At 42.9% G+C, this 13865-nt stretch overlaps 1 protein-coding gene across 1 annotated transcript in view; it reads left to right on the plus strand.

Annotated features, from left to right (window-relative positions):
• Positions 1-5788: 5788 nt before the first annotated feature.
• LOC111980729 (disks large homolog 2) overlaps positions 5789-13865 on the plus strand; it is a 243653-nt gene continuing 235576 nt past the window's right edge. The window contains exon 1 of the mRNA XM_070449291.1: positions 5789-6070. Coding sequence (XP_070305392.1) covers positions 6041-6070 — 30 coding nt within the window. The 5' untranslated portion in view covers positions 5789-6040. The remainder of the gene's footprint in view (positions 6071-13865) is intronic.

A 13865-nucleotide genomic window follows, 5' to 3' on the forward strand; every position in this document is an offset into this window, starting at 1 on the left:
CTAAGTGACCCCAAACCTGAACGGTAGTGTATAGTATTCAGACCCTTTGTATGAGACTCAAATTGAGCTCTTTGCATCCTGTTTCCATTGATCATCCTTGATTACAGTGTTCACACCTGTCTATACAAAGGTCCCACAGTTGACAGTGCATGTCAGAGCAAAAACCAAGCCATGAGGTCGAAGGAATCATCTGTAGAGCTCCGAGACAGAATTGTGTCTAGGCGCAGATCTGGGGAGGGTACCAAAACATGTCTGCAGCATTGAAGGTCTCCTAGAATACATTGGCCTCCATCTTCTTAAATGGAAGAAGTTTGGAACCACCAAGACTCTTCCTAGAGCTGGCCGACCGGCCAAACTGTGCAATGGGGGAGAAAGGCCTTGGTCAGGGAGGTGACCGAGGACCGATGGTCAATCTGACAGAGTTCCTTTGTGGAGATGGGAGACGCTTCCAGAAGGACAACAATCTCTGCAGCACTTCACCAATCAGGCCTTTATGGTAGAGTGGCCAGACCGAAGCCACTCATCAGTAAAAGGCACATGACAGCCCGCTTGCAGTTTGCCAAATGGCACCTAAAGGATTCAGACCATGATAAACAAAATGATCTGGTCTGATGAAACAAGGACTGAACTCTTTGGCCTGAATGCCCAGCATCACGTCTGGAGGAAACCTGGCACTATCCCTACGGTGAAGCATGGTGGTGGCAGCATCAMGTTGTGGGGATGTTTTTCAGCAGCAGGGACTGGGAGACTAGTCAGGATCGTACAAAAGATGAACAGAGCAAAGTACAGAGAGATCCTTGATGGAAACCTGCTCCAGAGCGCTCAGGACCTCAGACTTGGGCAAAGGTTCACCTTCCAACACGACAACGACCCTAAGCACACAGCCAAGACAAAGCAGGAGTGGCTTCGGGACAAGTCTCAGAATGTCCTTGAGTGGCCCAGCCAGAGCCCGGACTTGAACCCAATTGAATATCTCTGGAGAAAGCTGAAAATAGCTGTACAGCAACGCTCCCCATACAACCTGACAGAGCTTGAGAGGATCTGCAGAGAAGAATGGGAGAAACTCCCCAAATACAGGTGTGCCAAGCTTGCAGCGTCCTTCACAAGAAGACTTGAGGCTGTAATCGCTGCCAAAGGTGCTTCAACAAAGTACTGAGTAAAGTAAAAGTTCATTTTCTATTTGTGTCAAATTAGCAAAAATGCCTAAACCTTCTTGCTTTGTCATTATGGGMTATTGTGTGTAGATTGATGAGAGAACAAAACAATTTAATCKATTTTAGAATAAGGCTGTATCGTGGAAAAAAAGTAAAGGGGTCTGAATACTTTACAAATGCACTGTAAGCCTGCGTATAAGAGTGTCWGAATGAGCTCTAACAGACTTTCCCATAAGAGGCAATGAATGCTTGATCGCCAACACTGATTMCCTTGTGGGTGTTTAGCAAGCCCAACACATGCTAGGTAATGCTAGTATCAACGCTGAAACTATAGCACTGCTGTACATGTCAGCRTCCCCACTAAGGTCCAGAGTGATCACTTAAAATKTGAGGAAAAAAGGTTAGGGTTAGGCAGGAGGATCAACTTGATAATGAGGCTGTAGTCCTGTGAATATAACTAGTGATGAAAAGTCCCAGTAATGTTTTGCCGACGACAGACTAACGCCATTCGAGTAACACAAGATATCACGCTGCTTGACTGCTGAACAGTGTTAGCATGTAGCACCCACACATTTGGACCAGCACAAGTTGGTAGATATGAGTCACGCTCAGTGAGCTGCATCAGGGTATAAGATGCCTCCATATGCACTATGTACAAGCATGCATGATAATGCACATAAACTTGTTTACTACTATCATAAAAATCATGCGCCATCATACTGCAATGCTCCAGCAGATGCTGTGTAAGGGATATCTAGTGTTGCCCTCTATGTAACCACAACCTCCCTGTGTGCTTTTGTAATAATAGAAACCATGCCGTAACACTATGTGCAGATAATACAGACAATACAGCCATGCATGAATAAAAKAACATCCACCTAGGTGATGTATAKGYAGTKTAACCAGCACGTGCTTCCACGTTGTGATGTTGGCAGCCATGCTATATGCATACTGTGTAGAAAAGGAAGCAGAGAATATCAGCTTACACCTGAATGTGCGAGCATTCATCACAGCAGTAAGAGTGGCAGCCGAGGGCCTCCCGGGTGGCGCAGTGGTCTAAGGCACTGCATCGCAGTGCTAGCTGTGCNGGTGTTTCCTCCGACACATTGGTGCGGCTGGCTTCCGGGTTGGATGCGCGCTGTGTTAAGAAGCAGTGCGGCTTGCTTGGGTTGTGTTTCGGAGGACGCATGGCTCTCGACCTTTGTCTCTCCCCAGCCCGTACGGGAGTTGTAGCGATGAGACAAGACAGTAACTACTAACAATTGGATACCACGAAATTGGGGGGAAAAGGGGGGGAGGGGGAAGTGGCAGCCGAAACGCATAATATAACTATTATGTAAGACATGAAAAGAACAAAATGCACAGAAAATMAATTAATACCAGTACTAATACACGATGACTAGAATGAAGTGATTGCTACAGCATATGATACAATAGCATAAGATAAGAATAACACCAGTCCTTAGAATAATACTAGTACAACGCAAGATGGACTGACCGGGAGGAGCGTCTATGTAAAATGCATGACACATGATTAGACATGCTAATAAACAGTCTAAATCTACTGCTGCAAGTCAGGAAAAAAAGTCAATATAACTACATTGACTGATTGGATACCGAAAATGTGTGCTAATCGCGTGACTCGTGCAACAAATATGCATTAATGAACGCAGATACTCTGATTGCTTATTTCTCTCAACTTTGGCTCAAATTTGTTTACATCCCTGTTAGTGAGCATTTCTCATTTGCCAAGATAATCCATCCATCTGACAGTTGTAGCATATCAAGCTGATTGAACAGCATGATCATTACACAGGTTCACCTTGTGCTGGGGACAGTAAAAGGCCACTCTAAAATGTGCAGTTTTGTCACACAACACAATGCCACAGATGTCTTAAGTTTTGAGGGCACTTGCAATTGGCTTGCTTACTGCAGGAATGTCCACCAGATCAGTTGCCAGAGAATCTAATGTTAATTTCTCTACCTTAAGCCGGTTCCAACTGCGTTTTAGAGAATTTGACGGTACGTCCAACCTGCCTCACAACCGCAGACCATGTGTATGGCTATGTGTGGGCGAGCGGTCTGCTGATGTCAACGTTGTGAAGTGTCCCATGGTGACGGTTGGGTTATGGTATGCGTTTTAGAGAATTTGGCAGTACATCCAACCGGCCTCACAACCGCAGAACATGTGTATGGCGTCGTTTGGGAGAGTGGATGGTGACGGTTGGGTTACGGTATGGGCAGGCATAAGCTACAGGCAACTAACATAATTGCATTTCGTCCATGGCAATTTGAATGCACAGAGATACCGTGACGAGATCCTGAGACCCATTATCATGACATTCATCTGCCGCCATCATCTCATGTGTCAGCATGATAWTGCACGGCCCCATGTCGCAAGGATCTGTACACAATTCTTGGATGCTTGAAATGTCGCAGTTCTTCCATGGCTTGCATATTCACCAGACATGTCACCCACTGAGCATGTTTMYGATGCTCTGGATTGACGTGTACGACAGCGTGTTCCAGTTCCCACCAATATCCATCAACTTCGCACAGCAATTAAAGAGGAGTGGGACAACATTCCGCAGGCCACAGTCAACAGCCTGATCAACTCTATGCAAAGGAGATGTGTCGCGCTGCTTGAGGCAAGTGGTAGTCACACCAGATACTGACTGGTTTTCTGATCCACGACCCTACCAATTTTTTTTAAGGTATCTGTGACCAACAGATGCATATCTCTATTCCCGGCCATGTGTAATCCATAGATCAGGGCCTAATGAATTTATTTGAATTGACTGACTTCCTTATATAAACTGTAACTCAGTAAAATCCATTTTTTTTGTTGCATATATCGTTTCTATTTTTGTTCAGTATATCTCACCTCTACAGGATCGGTGGGTCCCCCGTAGGATGTTTGKGCTAACGTAGGCTAATGCGGTTTGCATGAGGTTGTAAGTAACAAGAAAATTTCCCAGGACATATACATATCTGATATTGGCATAAAGCTTAAATTCTTGTTAATCTAACTGCACTGTCCAATTTACAGTAGTTACAATATGTCAGTGAAAGAATACCATGCTATTGTTTGATGAGAGTGCGCAGTTATGAACTTSAAAATGTATTAATAAACCAATTAGGCACATTTGGGCAGTCTTGATACAACATTTTGAACAGAAATACAATGGTTCATTGGATCAGTCTTGAACTTTGCACATACACTGCTGACATATAGTGGCAGCAGAGTGAGCGAGCAGTCCCGTAAAGCTTAAATAACCACCCWATAACGTAGGTGTGAATGATACTTGCCTCTAATTGGTACCATCTCAGCTGATGCGTCAGCTGAGGCGGGGCACTCGGGTTTCCTTTCTGAACTGGCTCCGCTTAATTTCTGAATCATGTTTCGAAGAGAACTGCCAGATGTAATTTTAGAGTGTTGTTAGTTTGCAAATGTGTCGCTTGTTTTAAGTACAGTAATCCAATGATTCCAATTATTTCTAACTAGGAGTAGGAACAGTTTACTCATTTGTCTGCATTGGGCTTGTTAGCTAAGCTCTTTGGGCCTTATAGCATGTTGATTATAGCATTTTAGGAGCTGCATTTCCTCTCAAATCCTTTCATAAATGTATTTTASTTTTAGGCACAGCCCATATAAGTATGTATCATGGCAAAATAGTAATGCATGTGAAAGTAATGCATTTTCTGGGTGACTTTCTGGCTAGTTAACATGAATATCTTATAAGAGTTGAAATAATGAGTCAAGATGAYCATGCAGGTATTCTTCTCCTGTTTTTTTGACAGAAGTGTTTCATAACAAGAGTTATTGGTCTCCATCAGGGACAGCCAGTGTGTGGGCTTCAAGGGMAAAAAWTGGTCCTGTGTGTTCAAATGTCCGGGCCGATTTCTGGTCCCAGTCCGTCCCTGGTATCCATTGTGTGTTATGGGCAGCCTCCTCTGACGGGCCATGTTGCTGCATATTAAGAAAGACAAATTCTGTGAGCTATGAGCTGCTTCTCTCTGTTGGACGTTTCATACACTTTCAGCTGGATTTKCAGAACAATTTAATGATCTTGGTTAAATATAGATATCAGGGCTTGTAAGTAGYGTTTTATATTACCGTAAATAGAGTAGACTTTTGTATTTTACAGTAAAACAAGTAGTGTTATATTTTACAGTTAAACGGCGAAGCAATCATTATTTTTTGTATTGGTGATTCAACCAAATGTTSTCATGGAATTTCACAATAAATTCCACTTTGTCCATAATGTGCACACGACTACTCAGTGTAAAGATMTGTCTCTGCAACAAACTTAACAAAGACAAACATTGCTGTCCGGTTTCTATAAACTTGCCTATTGTGTATGTTTTAAAAATCACGTTAACCCACTGAGCTAAAGCCTAGGCCTACACAGGTGTGTTCAAGGTTGCTCATCATAGTCTTGCAGCCCACACACACAATGAAATGCTGCTGCTCCGTCTCAGCATCAGCATCACCACGGCTCTCTTCCTCCGCTCTTTTCGCTTTCCACACTGTCGCTCAGTCATCGTCTGGGAAAGCAGAGGAGGAGAGGGAGCAGGTTCTCAGGTTGGAGGGGGCCAAGCCTGTGGCTCGCTGGCCAGCAAGACCATGCATTTGTATGTGTGCTGGACTTTAAGATTGCGTTAGGATCATGAATGCCTTCAGCATTGTGGAGGAGGAATCTAGTTTCTCAGAGGGGCCCCAKTTCCAGTAGCAGCTATCCGCGTGCCTTCTCTCCCGTGGCGGCTTACTCCTCTTCTCCCCCACCCCCTCTTTCTTTCTTTTTTCTTCTTCTCCCCCTCGTTTCCATCTCACAAATTTTGTGGCGGCGATGAATTCAAGCATAGGTTGAGCTTTTCTGCCCGCAATGGATTGTCTTTGCATTGTCACAACTAAGGTAAGAGCAGCAGTGCCAGTGATAGAGACATAATGAGAGAGAACYAGAGAGGGATGCAGCGAGAACAGGAGGGAAGAAGCTCTGTCTGTGTCTGTCCTCCAGTGTTGGTTGATCTGCATATTTCAGCTGCCTGCTCAAGGAATGTGTGTGTGTGRGCGCYRCTSTGRGRGTGTGTGTGTTATGGCCAGTGGTTCACATTTCATGTTTGTGTGATTTCTGTTTTTTTCCCCTTCCCAAGTTGTGTGTGTCCATCTGTCCACAACGGTCTTGGCTGGTTACCAGGCGTAAAGCCCGCTGGGGAGCGACAGCACCTCTATTGAAATGTCACACTACTAGAACTTGTCGGAAACTTCAGTCAYTCCTCCGCTGCTGCCTTCAGAGAGATAATGACCCTCTTTGTTGTGAGGTCCGGAACATTCTTTTTGATCAGGGGCAAAACAATAGCTTATAGCAGAGCTTGGCTTGAGCTGCATCTGGAATCAATTAAGGGGAAGCCTCTTTCCCAGCTGTCCACAATTAGCAGTCGAGTAAAGTATCACTGTGGTTATTTGAATGCAGCAGTTTATTGAGGACATGTACATCCTCTCTGATTTATGTTTGTTGTAAGAGACCAAGTTTGTCAATCTGACAAATGAGAACAATTTTGACTGTGTTAATGGTTTTTATCTTTTTATAATTGTGTCTTGGCAGAAGTGTGAAAGCYGTAGTCAAGGTTTGTTTTTGGGAAGGAAAGAGTACCAGGTGTAAGACCTGCTTTGGTGTCGGGGGAAGTATCCCCTAGATGCTGATCTTGGGTCTGTTTTGCATTTCCCCCACTAATGTTTAAGGTTATGATTATGAGAGCCGAGATCCAAGGGAAAAAGTAGTTCCAGAGCATCTGCTTTGCAGTCATTCTCATAAAAAAGTAATGTTTTGACTGAATTGTAATGACTAGTCATGGAATCCAAGGAAGCCTCATAAGACCCTAAAAAAACTCTGTCACTAGTAGAGCTATTCCCTCCATCTGGGATGACACAAATCACATCAAGGTATTGTTCATTGGGTACCAAYAYACTGAAACAGCGAGGGACTACCTTGGCTTGTCCAATAAAAAAATGCACATTTTGTTTTTCCATTGCAAAGCGTTTCAAAATGTTTTCCGTTGTGTGCCCTAATGAACACGAGGCAGCAACTCCTAGAATAGATGATGATGATGTTAATTCCCTTTCTAAAAGCCTGGTTAAATATGTATGTTTGTTTCCATGCCATGTTAAATCCATGATGAAGAACACTGTTTTCATTGCAATGTACTCATTGGGAAAATGTCAAGTGAACAGTTCCCTCATTCCCTCATTACAGTAATCAGGTTTCTGAGTTAGGCAAAGCAAAAACTAAACAAATCCTCCTGTGCAGTCAGAAAGCAGGCGGAGCTCATGAAGAATGACGTTTTTCACTAGTTACCGGCTTTGATTGAATAGGACCCTCAGCTGTGTGGGTCTCTATGTTTTGCAAGGAGGGTGCGTGCGTGCGTGTGTGTGTGTGTGTGTGAAATAGACAGAGATTGAAACAGATTACATAGATATAGAATGACTAGACTGGGCTTCGAACCTCTAACCCTTGCAATTTGACTCGTAAACTCATTGGTACACTTGCAATGGCTGCCGGGTATTGTGATGCAATAATTTCCATTGTAATGTAGAATGTTCATTCAAATTGATGTTACCTGATGTGGCTCATGCAATGGAATGTATGTTTTGTAACGACAGTTGAGTTGAATCAACAAATCACAGCATATTGATGGTTACACTTCCTGCTTTTACTTCTTCCTATGCTAGGTTGAAAATATACAGGTTAAGACAATGTCGTCACAAATCTGGGGCCATTTGTAACGTTAGTCTATTTCTTCCTCCTCCTCGGATGAGGAGAGGCGAGAAGGATCGGACCAAAATGCAGCGTAGGTGGAATACATTATGAAATGTATTAAACAAGACGAACACGAAGCACACTTGAATAACTACAAAACAACGTAGACAGACCTGAACATGAGAACTTACAAAAACACGAAGAACGCACGAACAGGAACAGACTAAACAAACGAAACAGTCCCGTGTGGTAACAACACTGACACGGAAGACAATCACCCACAAACAAACGGTGTGAACAGCCTACTTTAATATGGTTCTCAATCAGAGGAAACGTAAAACACCTGCCCCTGATTGAGAACCATATCAGTCAAATTACCAATGATCCCAACATAGAAACACATAACATAGAATGCCCACCCAGCTCACGTCCTGACCAACTAAACACATACTAAACAAAGGAAAATAAGGTCAGGAACGTGACACCATTGCTAACTACCAGCGCCGTTGCTAACGTAGCTGGTCCCATTTGTTGCGAAGAGTTATGGGTTATTAGAATCCCGTTGTTTTAACCTTTGTCATCTTCTACCTATAGGTACACTCGCAGTGGGAGCCAGTCCACTCATTATGCCGTCATTGACTTGAACGGTCTATTCATTCTATTTCTATGGCAGCACATGCAGTCAGTAGCGAAGTAGAGGAGAAAATGTGCGCCTTTATAAAATTATTATTTAACAAAGTTTCTAGGTCTGTGGCAAACTAATGCAGGGTTTACCAAACACGGTCCTTGGGCCTCCCCCCTGGGTGCACACTTTAGTTTTTGCCCTAGCACTACAGAGCTGATTAAAATAATCAAAGCTTGGTGATGAGTTGGTTATTTGAATCAGCTGTGTGTGTGTGGGGGGTATTATTGACACAAAATATACAAAAAAAAGCCCTGAGGACACACTGCTCACAGTATGGCTCGAACCATAGGAGAGAGGATGAGAAATGGATGCCCATACACAAAAGGAAGACCTTATCAGTAGACAATCCCCAATTTGCCATATTGGAACACCTCTGTTGAACAACTGCCATACCTCTTCTGCTTCCTGTGACAGTCATCCTCAGGGTTCATACTGGGTTCATCATTTATAACTTGTATTTAATTGTCTGAGCTATGATCTAGGTGATTGGCTATCTATACAGACATTTATCTGCATATACTRCTGGTACTAGTGCTGTGTTTGTGCTTTCTTTTCAAAATGTGTGCCATCACGATTGGATATCCCAGTAGACGTGTCGTTGGTTGTAGATGCATCGTTGGTTGTTGAGGTGGTCTTTCAAAGCGTCTGTGACTGTGCTTGGCCACAGAATGATACCTTAATTAGCCTCCCAGAATGCATTTTGATGGCACGTGAAGACTGTGTCAAAGGGTTATTGGGACATCAGACTGTGTTACCACATTGGGTCATTTAAGGTCCTCACCTTCTTTCTGTGTGTGTGTGTGTGTGTGTGTGTGTGTGTGTGTGTGTGTGTGTGTGTGTGTGTGTGTGTGTGTGTGTGTGTGTGTGTGTGGAGGCCACAGACTGCCTTTTCACCTGGTTAACACCACGCAGAAAATGCTGATCAAACCACTGGAGTCACCACCCTCCCAGCTGGTGCACATGATTCCCTAGACTGGCTGGAGGTGCATGCATTCACCTGGACTGCCCAGCTGACCTAAAAAATCAAATAAAAAGCATAACATTCCTGGACAAGTGAGCATAGCTGGGAGAGATTGTATTGTCAGGAGTACACATCCGAAAGATAATGACATTTCACATGAAGAGACAGAGAGAGAGATGTGGTAGTCAGCAGATGACCTGCAGTTGGCTGAATAGTTTTACTGTTACTGCCCCCACATGAAAAAGGGAGGGGAATGGGCAGGYRATATGCAAATGAGCTCTGTAGTACTTACTGTAGTTAAAAAAGTGGTGTTTTTGCGGACAATATTGTAGTATTTACTACAGTGTTTTTAAGTGGGTGGATAGTATTCTGCAGTARACTACAGCATTCTATAGTAAGTACGACACATGATCGAGGGATACTACAGATACTAAAGTGTGTAGTATAGTATTCTACAGTATACTACCGTTTATTATAGAATTCTGTTGTAAGTACTGTAGTATTCCATAGGAAACTGTAGTATTTTTCATGTGTGTGTCCTCTAACGTGTCAGACTCAGGCCTGCAGTGTGGAGCTTATTAGCTGTCTCATTCTAGATGCTGAAGTATCGAGCTCTCCCTGGTCTGAGGAGTTGACATTCTAATTCTCTTCGGCTGCTCTGCTAGAAATAGCATCTGTGTCATGCAGGATAGAACAGTGCTGTGATTGTGACTGTGGTTGTGTAAAGCTATTTGTATTGCTTTCAGAAGGGAGATTTTACTTCATCAAACTAAACAACAATTGCGCAGTTTGGTTTCATATACTACACAATTCAAATTCCTRTCAAAATACTTTATTTTTCCCACAAGGGGTAATTGTGCATGCAGCAGTGCAAATACACACAACAACCGATAACAATTTACTTAAGCCATGACCACAAAAGCAATGGGGTAAATTATTTTAAAAAACATGATAAAAGTCCAGCCAGTTGTTCCTTGAGGAATGTAAAAATGGATGTAAGCAAGTATAAATATAAAGTGACTAAGTGACCAGGTAAGCTCATTTTGTGCAAAGCAGTGTTTATCAGTTGTAATTGACCAGAGGGGTATACTACAAAGCAGTGTTTATGCAGTTCTTCATGTGCCAGAGGGGTATTCTCTACAAAAGCAGTGTTTATCATTTACAAATTGAGCCAGAGGGGTTATCTACCTGTACATTATGACAGGCAAAGAGTGTTTATTCAGTTCTCATTGCCAGAGGGTATACTACAAAGCAGTGTGTATCAGTTCTCATTGAGCCAGATGGTATACTACAAAGCAGTTTAGTGTTTCATGGGACAGAGACTCAAAGTTTTATTCAAATCATTGGCCGAGGGGTATTCTACAGCAAGTGTTTTCAGTTCTCTTTGGCCAGAGGTATACTACAAAGCAGTGTTTTATCATTTCCTCAGTTGCGCAGAGGATAACTACAAGCAGTGTTTATAGTCTCATTGCCAGAGGGTATTACTACAAAGCAGTGTTATTGCAGTTCCATTGGCAGCAGGGAATTACTAAAAGGCAGTGTTTATCAGTTTTCTCATTGCCCAGATGGGTATAACTACAAAGCCAGTGTTATCAGTTTCTTCTGCATGTTGTGTCGTCAGAGGGGTATACAGTGAGGGGAAAAAATATTTGATCCCTGCTGATTTTGTCCGTTTGCCATGACAAGAAATTATCAGTCTATAATTTTATGGTAGGTTTATTTGCAACAGTGAGTAGACAGAATATACAAAAAAATCCAGAAAAACGCATGGTCAAAAATTGTTATGAATTGATTTGCTTTTAATGAGGGAAATAAGTATTGGACCCATCTGCAAAACATGACTTAGTACTTGGTGGCAAAACCCTTGTTGGCAATTCACAGAGTTTCAGATGTTTCTTGTAGTGGCCACCAGGTTTGCACACATCTCAGGAGGGATTTTGTCCACTCCTCTTGCAAGATCTTCTTCAAGTCATTAAGGTTCGAGGCGTGACGTTTGGCAATCGAACCTTCAGCTCCCCTCCCATAGATTTTCTATGGGATTAAGTCGGAGACTGGCTAGCACTCCAGGACTTAATGTGCTTCTTCTTGAGCCACTCTTTGTTGCCTTGGCCGTGTGTTTTGCGGTCATTGTCATGCTGGAATACCCATCCACACCCATTTTCAATACCCTGGCTGAGGGAAGGAGGTTTTCACCCAAATTTGACGGTACATGGCCCCGTCCATCGTCCCTTTGATGCGGTGAAGTTGTCCTGTCCCCTTTAGCAAAAAAACCCCAACAGCATAATGTTTCCACCTCCATGTTTGACGGTGGGGATGGTTTCTTGGGGTCATAGGCAGCATTCCTCCTCCTCCAAACACGGCAAGTTGGGTTGATGCCAAAGAACTCCATTTTGGTCTCATCTGACCACAACACGTTCACCCAGTTGTCCTCTGAATCATTCAGATGTTCATTGGCAAACTTCAGACGGGCATGTATATGTGCTTTCTTGAGCAGGGGGACCTTGCGGGCGCTGCAGGATTTCAAAACCACTAGCCTTTTGGTTTTGGTTTGTCGTGGGCAGTTCCTGAATCTGGTCTTATTCACTATTCATTGTTTTTTGTTTCGTTGACTCCTTTTGTAAAGTTACATTTGGGGATCTAATTCGCTAATGGCATTAGCTTGCTGTGCTGCTTGTGACCATGGCAGAGGTGGGTTGGCATTTGGTTTATCATGTGAAGGTGAGTGCGAGGGACTACTAATCGAATCTGATGACTGATTGTGTGGGGAGGCAGTTCAACTCTGGCCCACACACAAAGAATCTCACAATYCGATGAGATTCCCTAACTATTGAAAATGCTATCCATTTGGCTTTTGCCAATGTTATCCGACTTGTTGTGTGAGAATCGATTGCATGACATTTGACTGATGTATTGACTATGGCCAGCAAACATTGGACTGACATAGCCAAGATGTAGGAAGAAGCTGCTTCAGCTTTCCAACAGGAATAGACAAAAAGCTAATTCAGACTTCTGTGTGCTCTGCGTGTCTGGTTATTAATCTAACCCRAAAGTAATGGTTGCTACTAGCACACACCGCTATGGCTAGAGATTCCACATCGGCCACAACCCCCTTCCCAGTTTTAAGCATACGCAGCGTAATGATATGCATTTTTCATTCCACAGGCATATTATGTAACGACAGTGAGGCACGTTGAGTGCAGAGCTGTAGCAGAGAAAGAGGGAGAYGAAGAGAGCACTCCTACACTATAGTGTGTTGATTCTCCACGGCCGTTGCTTTTTTAGACCCACTCTCCATTCTCTAGGTGGTGATGCAATGCAGAGGACGCATCTCCATGCGAGGGTTCCCACACACAAGGGGGCCCGGTGGAACATATAGTAGCAACTACGGGTCATGTGTGTAGGAACAGGAGCTGATATAGATTTTTTCCCCCCCCTGCTATACTTTATTTGAATGTTCTGTTGTAATGCCTACGCAAGGCTGTGGTAGACGTGATTTACATATTTTTTTTTTTTTGTATGGCAGGGACTGGCTCGATGTAACATTAGTTGTCAGTAATACCAAGATGTAAAAGTGTATTTACATACATACGAGACGGGATGAAATCCCCAGACTAACAATTTAGATCAGTGTGATTTAATTSTCCTGATTGCGTGTGCGAACGTAGCGTGATAGATGGTTGGGCCAATGATGAATCCAGATTAGAATCCTGATTCAGCGTGGGGAATTTCCATCTGACTTGCAGAAAGACTTTGTAGTGTACTCCAATTTACGTACTACTGTACTTAATTGTCCTGCGCCAGACCTATATAAATGCACTTAGACGATCTAGCATTCAAATGATGTGTTACAGATTTTTTTTTTACCAATAATTGACCTAGTCACAATGAAAATGTGTTATCCTCAATCTCTTTAGTGATGTCAATCACCCCCCTCCAATCCCCCCTCAATTATTTATATTGTTTGGCGCCTGGTCAAGTGGTAACACTTGTTGTTGCGCCAATGGTTGTGGGTTTGATCCCCACCTCTGGCTTTCCTGCTTTCCCTCCTAACCTGTACCCCCCATCTATTTTAATGCAGTCTCAATAAAGCAAAAAAAATACTTGAGGGTGTAATTCCACTCAAATTCAAAAATTGKTAAACAAATATTTATATTGTAAGTCGCTTTAAGCAACCTTCACCAGAATAATTGTATCATTAAAAATGTAAAACTTTTTGGGTTATTACATAGTTCAAAATATACTATTTGTAGTTATTGTGCTTTATCTTTGGGYAATGCCTCAAATTAAGTTAAAATAAATACAGGTTT

This window comes from Salvelinus sp. IW2-2015, linkage group LG20, assembly GCF_002910315.2.
Source record: "Salvelinus sp. IW2-2015 linkage group LG20, ASM291031v2, whole genome shotgun sequence".
In the NCBI taxonomy this organism is placed as follows: domain Eukaryota; kingdom Metazoa; phylum Chordata; class Actinopteri; order Salmoniformes; family Salmonidae; genus Salvelinus; species Salvelinus sp. IW2-2015.